Genomic DNA, 9,459 nt, shown 5'->3' on the forward strand with positions numbered 1-9,459 from the left:
GGGGGGGGAAGGTAGAGGGAAGAAGAAAAAGAAGTTTCAGTGCCTATGACTTATCCAGGTCTCTATCCGAAAGCAAAAAAAAAAAAAAAAAAAAAAAGGAATTCAGCAGCTGAATCAGTAAACTGACCTTTATTTGCAAGCATTTTGACCAATACATTTTTGTAGACTGCAGTTCTACAGAGCCACATCCCCCCGCTTCGGAGCAGGGTAACACGCTCTGCTAGAGCTCTCTCCCCCGTTCACAGCTGTCTCCAGCGGGAGGAGCTGAAACCTGAACCAAACCCTCCGAGTGCGATTGGATCCCACAGCCAGCAGCCCCAGAGCCCTCCCAGAAAAACAGCCTCTTTGGAAAAGTGCTTGAGAACATCCCGAAGCGATTGGAGGAGCGGGAAACCCTTCCCCCCTGCACCTGACTCGTGGGTATTTACAGCACTTTTCAAGGCGGCTCGGCACTGCCACTGCACAAGCGGGAGTGGATGGGCTGCGCGGGGCCGGCAGCGCCGTAGGGACCAGGAGCGGCACCGATGCGCCCGCAGTGACCCCGCGTGTGCCTGCGCTGCGCCGCCCGGGACCGCTGCACGCACCCGCAAGGACAGAGAGAGTCTGCGAGAAGCACAAACCCTGCGTCCAAAATGCCACGCTCCTTCCTGGTCAAGAAGCATTTCAATTCATCCAAGAAGCCGAATTACAGCGAGCTGGACACTCATACAGGTAACAAAACGAAATCTGGTGCCACCGCGTCGCTTCTGAGGCTGCGGTCGTTGCGTGGCAGGACTGAGGAGGGGTGGGATTGCTCTGCAGGCTGGAGGGGACGGGTTCGTTCATTGCTTGCTCTATTTTCTCCTGCTTACAAGGAGGGAGTTTTGAGAAATATGTCAGTGCTGACCAGAATGAATCATGAAAATGTGCTCACCCACTTGAACCCAAGTTACTTAGAAAGGATTTGGAGTTTTCCTGTTCTGTATCTGTTGGTGCTGGAATTGAAACTTTTATTCAAATCCTTCAGGAAGTTTCACTGCTTCATTGTGTCAGGCTGCACAGATTTAGAAGCGGCATGCTGCCTTGAAGGGACTCTCCAACTGCAATTTGCCTGTTCAAGGGCACTGTCTTTTCCCATCAGAATATATGTATGAAACAGTATTTCCTGAATCACCCTTATATTCAGATTACCCTACTGAGTTTTTCATTTATGCAGCTTTTAATCCTCAAAGTGTTAGTTTTGCTGCTTTTTGAAATACTTTTTGGTTCTCTTACCTTAAAAATGTTCTTCTTTCTCCAGTGATTATATCCCCATACCTGTACGAAAGCTATCCAGTCCCTATCATACCACAGCCAGAGATCCTGAGCTCAGTAGCTTACAATCCCATTACTGTGTGGACTACAACTGGGCTGCTACCGTCTCCATTACCCAATGACCTCTCTCCACTTTCTGGATACCCCTCATCTTTGGGAAGAGTCAGCCCACCTCCACCTTCTGACACCTCCTCCAAAGATCACAGCGGTTCAGAAAGCCCCATTAGCGATGAAGAAGAGAGAATCCAGTCAAAGCTTTCAGACCCTCATGCAATCGAAGCTGAAAAGTTCCAGTGCAGTTTATGCAACAAGACCTATTCAACTTTCTCCGGGTTGGCCAAACATAAGCAGCTGCACTGTGATGCCCAGTCTAGGAAATCGTTCAGCTGCAAGTACTGTGACAAGGAGTATGTCAGCCTGGGAGCGCTTAAGATGCACATCAGGACCCACACACTACCTTGTGTCTGCAAGATCTGCGGCAAGGCTTTCTCCAGACCCTGGCTACTTCAAGGACACATTAGAACTCACACTGGTAAGAGCAAGCATTACATTTGCAGTTTCTTGTTGCTATAACATCGGGATGCCTTTTTGCTGTTTTTCTCCACAGGTGCAAAAACCAGCAGGGTTTTTAACTAACCTTGAAATACGTCCACAGAATTTCAAATGAATCATTAAAAGGCTAAATTCTCCCTCTTGCAGGGAGAGGGGGAAGGTGGGAGGGGGTTTAGCATGGTCTCGTAACTGCAGGCCAGATACTGGCATAAATCAGCACTGCTCCCCTGATAGTTTTAGGATGGTTTAGCCCATTTCCACTATCTGAAGATTTTCCTTTAAGGATTTTGTGTTAACTTTTAGGCTTTGGAAATTGCTAACTTTGAGAAGGTTGCAGCTGACTCTGAAATCAGGCAGCAAAAATCAATCAATGCATGAGGGGCTGCATTCTGACTCCTTAAGCAGCTGGCAAGTTTTGCATCTGCTATTTCAAGTCCTTAGCAATTAGAATCACATCATCAGCAAAGTGGTTGGGTTTTTTTCTATTGAGGCAAAAACTGGGTTTTGAGTGTAGTGCTGGGTACAATGTAATGTCTGCACAGCTGTTTGCTGCTTTTCAGTCAAAGCCCTTGTTCCCCAGTAATTCATGCAGCACTAAGCAGAAAATGTTCCATGAAAATATTTGAAAATGTTGGGAGGAGCCCAGTGTAGAAGTACTGCATGCACCTGTAGATGCAGAAGGTGTCAGCAGCTTGTCTTCAGAGACTGCACTTAACAGCATATTCTCAATAGACTGGGGTTCTGCAAATACAGTCAGCAGTGCTGAAAGCTGCTGTATCTCTGGCCTGATTAACTTTTTATTAGACTTTTTTATTCTTATAACAAGTAATTTCCGTTTGTTCATTTGTTTCTTCAGATAAAAGCAGATTTTACCTGTCCCAAATATGTGCTTTTTGTTTTTTTAATCTTTATCCTATTTTTTTCTTGATGTTTCCTTTGTAGGAGAAAAGCCGTTTTCCTGTCCTCACTGCAACAGGGCTTTTGCAGACAGATCCAATCTAAGGGCTCATCTGCAGACCCACTCGGATGTGAAGAAATACCAGTGCAAAAATTGCTCCAAAACTTTCTCCAGAATGTCTCTTCTGCACAAACATGAGGAATCTGGATGCTGTGTAGCACACTGAGTCATGCAGTCAATGTTTACCTGGACTCAATGCATTTCTCCACTTCTGTTCCAAATGATAAGGCGTTTTCTCGTCTACTTTTCAGCCAAAAAAAACCCCAAAAAACCCAAAATACAAAGAAACCAAACCAACAAACCAAAACATCACCAAACAAGCAAACAAATAAACTAGTGGAAGAACTTAGAATGTCAGTAGAAATGAGCTTTAAGTAGTTTCTGTTCTGCCAAACATTTGCATTCTTAAGTGCGAATTCTGAAATAGGGAGAAAGACGCCATGCATGACATTTCAAGTAGATCTAAAGGAAGCAGCATTATCAGCTTTCTTAATAGATGAAGCCAAATGTAGGTTGTCTTTTCTTGCTTAGAAAAGGCTTCAAAGTCAACAATACATTCCTGCCAAGCCATTTCAACCAAAGAAACAGTATTTTAAGTGGAAATTTTAATGAAAATACTACCCAAGTGAGTTTTGCTAGACACCATTTATCTCAGGTGCCTTAAAAAGTATTCCGAGTTTACCTTAGTAAATGTTTAATATTATTCGTTGCTGTGTTTTTTTATTTTATTTTATTAGAAGCCAAGGCCTTCATTAATGACCTGAAATGCTTTAAAACTGCATAATTAAAAGAGGGGAAAAAAGTGTAAGAGAATGTACGAAAAAATTAAAAGCCACAAATTAACTGCATGTGCCTTAAAAAATAAATTTAAAAAGATAATACTGTAGCTTCAAACATTCCTGGTGCATGCTTGGCCATCATTTAATATGGAATAGTTCCTCTAAACTTCATTTTTTTTTAAAAAAAACGGGAATAAGTGCAAGAGAGGGGATCCATGGGAGTTTTACATTTTTTTTTTTTAAATGCACAAAGGAAATGCAATATTTTCAGCATTACCCCTCCAAGTGCCTTTTTTATTGATGATTTTGTAAAGTATGTGGACATAATGTAAATATTTTTATTTTTATATGATTGAATGTGTTATGAATGAAAGCAAATTGTTGCCCATAGCAGCATCTATAGATAACTTGAAGAAAGTGTGAAGTGAAACTGATGTTGTTTTCTAGCCACTTTTTTACAATAAACATTTTTAAGTAAGATTTCTGTTGTTTGTTCTAATTAAAGAAAACAACTGTGTGTGTGCTTTGGAACATAGGAAAATGTGAATGTCTCTACATGACCAAATGAAGATAGAAGTGAATTTCAGATGTGAAGATTTACTCCACAAGTTCTAAACATTAGAAAGGAATATATACATTGCATTTTAAAAGACTTTAAACCATACAATGCCTTTTTCTAGTCACTGCTTTAAAACACTTGCATTTCTGCTACTTACAAAACTATGACAACATTGTGAAATATATTTTCTCAAAAACATTTAAGAGCAACTTTTTTCTTGCATTTTAACAGATGAAAGGATGCTATTAGAGAGGCCTTATAGTACTTTCCCTGAGACTTTCACATCAGGGAATCTGGGCCTGATCCAAAGTTCATTAAAGTCAGTGGAGCCTTACAGGAGTTCAGCAATGTTTGCATGATGCTCTTTTAAAGTAGTAGTCAAGTCACAGTATAATATACTTTATATGGCAATTTCAAGATGGTTAAAGATATTTTATTAAAATGTATTACATATCAGAACTGTCAGGTGAATGCATTACAGCTGTATATCAGGTAATATATCACAGGAAAGAAATTATTCCGTAATAAAAAGTAGAAATCTTTTTTCTTCAGGTGATTTGACTATGCAGTCCAAGATCTTAACTACATAAAAGTATTACAACATCAACAAATCATGTCTCATCATTAATGTCTGGTGTGAAACAACACCATTTTCAACTTTTAGCAAAGTACAAAGCTAGAGAACAGACAAGCACCAGTTGGCATCCAGTTTGAAGACCCCTATGTCTACACTAGAGTACCAACAGGAACAAGGAATAGCAAAAATAAAATTCCAACAATTTACCGAGAATGTTACTGATGTGTAAACACAAGGTGAACATTTCTTGAATAAAAGTGTGTTTCAGCAAAATAATGCAGTAGATCATACATGCCTTCTGTCTCCTCCAGCAGAGTTCTGGAGCAGGGCTTCAGCAGGAGTGCACTGGAGTAATGCAGGCAATAGGCAGAAGTTTTGCACCTTTTCTCCACAGAAAGAATGATACTGAAAACTGAATCTCAAATGAAGCTTTCATATTCTCCAAGCATCTTCTGACAAAATCTCAGGGCTATAACAATGATTCCCTAGGTGCTGCTAGATTTTTTTTTCAGGAAATACCTGGAGAGTTCAAGAAAGATACGGTTAGTGGGAATTTGTGAGGTAACATTTCAAAACGGACACATGAAGGCATCAAATACCCTTGAAAAGTTTCATGTGGTTACTCTATTGATTTGCACTTCCATGTCATTTGCTTTGAAGTTCGTAGGCTCCAGCAGCTCTTTGTGCAGCTCTTTCTTCCCAGAGCAAAGTTTACTGGAGTATGAGCAAAGCTCTGGCAGTCAACAGCTATTTGTACTGTTCTAGGTTTGCTCTCCTCTGTTGTGCCACAAAGACTTTTCCATTGTTTTAGCTCACACTTTAAATTCTCTACGCCCATAGTAAATTAAATAGCATAAGAGCTTGACTTCTTGAGTGAGTGGAAATGCTACTGCTGTCCTCAAGGGAAATCAGATGAAAACTTCATCAAAATACAGTATGCTAAACCAAACACAAGTGGAACTGGTCTGATTTGGAGATGACAATTAAGATATGCTACTTTGCATGCCTGTAACACCTGTACTCATAAAACACAAAGATGGGAAAGGCTAGAAGCTCTTTTGGCTCATCTCTGTAATTGAAGCAGAGCACTCTATCACAGATCCCTAGCTCTCTGTCCAGTTGCAGCATAAACTTCCCAAGCAGCTAAATTTCTCTGCTTTTCCTGTGTGACTGCTTTCTATTCCCTGTCAAGACATTTCTCCAAAACATATTCCATTAATAGTTTTACCTCATTACCTTAGAAAAGCCCTTCTGCACCTGCACAAGCTATTTATCAATGTAAATTGAATTCTGTTCTGAGCTGCTGGTTGATGACTCCTATGGCTTTCTCAACACATGATGGAAAAGTTCCCTCCATGGTCACGCTACCCATTGTATCTCTTTGGCCATTGCAACATTTCTCAAAACACACCTCTTTTCTATATCCAAATAATCTTTCTAAACTTTTGAAATCTTTCTTAGGAAAACATGGTCCTTGTACTCTGAATATCTTCACTGCTCTTTTCTGAAATGTCTTTTTTTTTCTTTTTCTGTTTTTTTCTTTTTTTACAGAATGAGGTCTAGATCCTTCCTTTGGGATGTTCTGTCAATTTTACTTTTTCAATGTTCTTTCCCTGTGCAGAGAAGAGCAGAGCCACCTAGGCACTTGTGAAGTTATAAGTTAAATATATTAATTTCTCAGGGCTGAAGGCAATAATTGATTCACTTTGGTTTCCATGTCTCTCTTCCCTCGCTTTTGTTTGGGCATGCTTTTCACTTCACAGGCTGCAGAATGAAGGAAGATGTGCATGAAATGAAGACAGAACAAAGTACATGTTTAGGCTCAAAGAACTGCAATTTTCTTACCATGTAATGCAGTTAGGAAAAGCATGTTATACACTCACCAAAGGGTTAAAAGAAGTGTCTCTCAGATTAAGGCACCATGGAATCTTTCTTCTGTATTTTGCTCTATTATTTGGATTATTATAGTTCCTGTTGTCATTAAGTAAACACAGGGCCTATTACTCTAAGCCCTGTAAAATCATATAAAAATGAAGCTCCATAAAGATCCTATAATTTCAATTTAAAAAAAAGCAATTAGAAACCTGATAATTTAATTCTGAGGTCTTGTGCTACAGCTGATTTCCCCTGCCACAAAATAAATCAATATTTAATTTGAAAACATATTTTTATTTTTGAATAAGACATTTTCAGTTATGAGTATTACTGCTTTGGAAAGAATGGGTTTTACTAGCTGTCCCAAGTGCTTGGTTTTGTCTCTTTAAAGTAGGTGTTCTAAAAGTTAGATGATATGAATTAGAACTCTGGTTCACAGAAATATGAGGAGTGGAAGGTGAGAAGTGCACTCCAACCTGCCTATATTGTAGTACCAAATGATACCTGCAGGAAATAAGAACAGATTGTTCAAGTTAATCACAGATCATGGAATGATTGAGGTGGGAAGGAACTTCTGCATATTGACCAGTCCAACCCCCCTGCTCAAAGCAGGGTCAGGAGAGCAGTTTACCCAAGGCTGTGTTCAGATGGGGTTTTGATATTTCAAAGAAAGGAGACTCCACAACCTCTCTAGGCAGCCTGTGCCAGTGTTCAGTCACAATTACAGTATAAAAGGGTTTTTTCTTGCATTTAAATGGACTCTTCTGTATTTCTGATGGTATGCATTGCCTCTTGTACTGTCACTGGGCAACACTAAGATTCTGACTGTATTTTTCACTCCCTCACATCCGGAATTTATACACATTAATAAGATCTTGAGCATTTTTTTTCAAGCTGTCTCATTGACTCCAATATGAGAGATGCTCCAATCTCTTAATTACCTTTGTGGTCCTTCACTGGACTCTGGTATTCTCTTGTCAGCCTTGTACTGGTGAGCCCAGAACTGGACACAGTGCTGCAGATGGGCTGTACCAGTGCTGAGTAGAGGTGGAAATACCAAGCAGTTTCTGATGGGAGGCTGACAGGGACAGCCACAGCCATAGAAAAGAAACAAAAATTATGCTTGCACTCTCTGCTGCTTCTTCCCAAAAATTTTCCTTTATTCTAAATACATACAAAATCCTCAGGAACCTTGAAGGTTGTGGAGTGTGGGACTGTGTTTTCCAGGGACAGCAAGAGTTGCCCTGTCCTGTTGCGCACTTCAGCATAAGGGTGCCCCAGCCAAACCAGACTAGAGATAAAAAAAAAAAAAATATAGAATTAACAAGTGCATAATGGAGCTGTTTTGACATGTTTGGCAGTTTGGTCACCTTGTTCCTCTTCACTTACCTTTCCAATACTTCAAGAATGCCCCTCAAACCAATGGGTTTTTTTCTTCTTCTGATTCACTCACTATTTTGGGTACAAAACCATAAGTATGTGCTCAATCATGGCCCTCCTTCTTTTGTTCTCCCCACATCTCTGCAAGACAAAAGTTATGCAACAGTTGATTTCTGTTACATCTGTCACATCTGTCACCCCTATCCCTTTTACCTGGGTATTGAATATTCCCATGTCTTGTTTCTGTACCTCTCTGTTCTGTTGTCCAGTGCATACACTAAGTAGCTGCAAGGATGAAGATCACAGGCAGTCCTTGCTAAGAAGGAATAAAAGACCTTTTATATCTTTCAGTTATATAATAATATTTTTAATTTGTTTTGTCACAAGAAGACATGGAAAACAGGAATCACATGAATACCAGCTCAAAACACACAAATCCTTTCACTGCAGCCCCAGTTTGGGGGATCTTCTTCAGAAAATCCCTCAGAGAGGTCCCTGATTTTGTTGCTAGAGCCCCCCTCAGTTTAAAAAGTGGATTTAAATGCAAACACAAGGGTCCTGTCTAGCAGGACAAAGTCAAAGGAGGGTATCCTTCAAGCTGTTTGTCCATCCACTCAGCATAGGAATGACTGAGAATGCCACACATTCTGGATCAGAATACTTTCCTAGAAGGTTATCTTTATATTACTTATCTTATAAAACAGAGCCTTTTGCCTAACCAAGTGAGACTACAGAAAGCCATTCTTCACTTTGCAAAGCCCTATAGATTCTCCTGACCTCTGCTGTTTTAGCCCCTTCCATTACTGCTTTCTCTGCCTTGCATAGGAATCATCTCCTTCCCAGCTGTGTCTAACAGGGGGTCACCGTCAGGGATCACGGATCTTTTAATGCTAGAGAGATGAGGGCATTGCCATGGCCTCTAAGCAGCCCTAGACATGGGTATGACCAACAAATACATGTACCGTGCTGGGCCATCCAGTGGCAGCAGCCCCTGACTGTCACCTCTCCACACCTTTTCAAAGGCATGACCTGGGAATGCAGGAGCTTGGTCTAACAGATCCCTCTCAGAGAAGTGCCTACGTCTCACTGAGTGCTGTGGGCTCCCAGTACAAGCTCTGAACATCAGAGTACCATCAGACATCTGCTAAGTCCCTAATAAGAAGCAGTTAAAGTATAAAGTTGCACTGCAATTAGCTCAGATTTTGCACATGTCCCTAAACCAAAGAAAATTCCTTTGAATGTAACCTGCCCTCTCATGTGGGCTGGCAGATCATCCACAGCTGACAATGAATAAAGAGTTAGAAGAATGAAAAGTGACTGTTATTAAGTAACTCCAGTAAAAATTGAATGAAAAACAATCAGCAACTCAAAGTAATAATATTATGCATAAAAGACTAAAAAAATCCCTCCATCTCAGTAAAAGCTTCATTGTATTTGGCATTAAGTCATTAATTTTTTACAATTTTTTAGCATTATAAAAAGATAT

At 40.3% G+C, this 9,459-nt stretch overlaps 1 protein-coding gene and 1 long non-coding RNA gene across 3 annotated transcripts; one reads left to right on the top strand and one right to left on the bottom strand.

Moving 5' to 3' along the window:
• The first annotated feature begins 381 nt into the window (after nucleotides 1-381).
• Nucleotides 382-4,062, top strand: SNAI2 (snail family transcriptional repressor 2). Its single transcript, XM_042029041.1, has 3 exons — nucleotides 382-711; nucleotides 1,280-1,825; nucleotides 2,788-4,062. Exons 1-3 carry the CDS (start codon nucleotides 633-635, stop codon nucleotides 2,967-2,969), a joined length of 807 nt encoding a protein of 268 aa, XP_041884975.1. The 5' UTR covers nucleotides 382-632; the 3' UTR covers nucleotides 2,970-4,062.
• A 462-nt stretch (nucleotides 4,063-4,524) lies between these two features.
• LOC121665129 lies at nucleotides 4,525-8,275 on the bottom strand. Of its 2 annotated transcripts, XR_006016239.1 has the most exons (6): nucleotides 8,223-8,275; nucleotides 7,983-8,114; nucleotides 7,770-7,884; nucleotides 7,535-7,671; nucleotides 6,602-6,730; nucleotides 4,525-5,237 (listed from the first exon to the last, which is right to left on the bottom strand). It is a non-coding gene; the product is annotated as an uncharacterized LOC121665129 (long non-coding RNA). The 2 variants fall into 2 exon arrangements; XR_006016238.1 differs by having other exon boundaries at nucleotides 7,535-7,884.
• Between the last annotated feature and the right edge of the window lie 1,184 nt (nucleotides 8,276-9,459).

Source organism: Corvus kubaryi, unplaced genomic scaffold (genome assembly GCF_017639235.1).
Source record: "Corvus kubaryi isolate FWS band 111438036 unplaced genomic scaffold, C.kubaryi_AGA036_p1.0 37312, whole genome shotgun sequence".
NCBI lineage: Eukaryota > Metazoa > Chordata > Aves > Passeriformes > Corvidae > Corvus > Corvus kubaryi.

What these genes read in the sequence shown, in the direction of transcription:
- SNAI2 (XM_042029041.1), top strand. Translation starts at nt 633, where the DNA reads ATGCCACGCTCCTTCCTGGTCAAGAAGCATTTCAATTCATCCAAGAAG. An exon ending in CGAGCTGGACACTCATACAG is followed by an intron (nt 712 to 1,279) that starts GTAACAAAACGA and finishes TTCTTTCTCCAG; the next exon opens with TGATTATATCCCCATACCTG. An exon ending in ACACATTAGAACTCACACTG is followed by an intron (nt 1,826 to 2,787) that starts GTAAGAGCAAGC and finishes TTTCCTTTGTAG; the next exon opens with GAGAAAAGCCGTTTTCCTGT.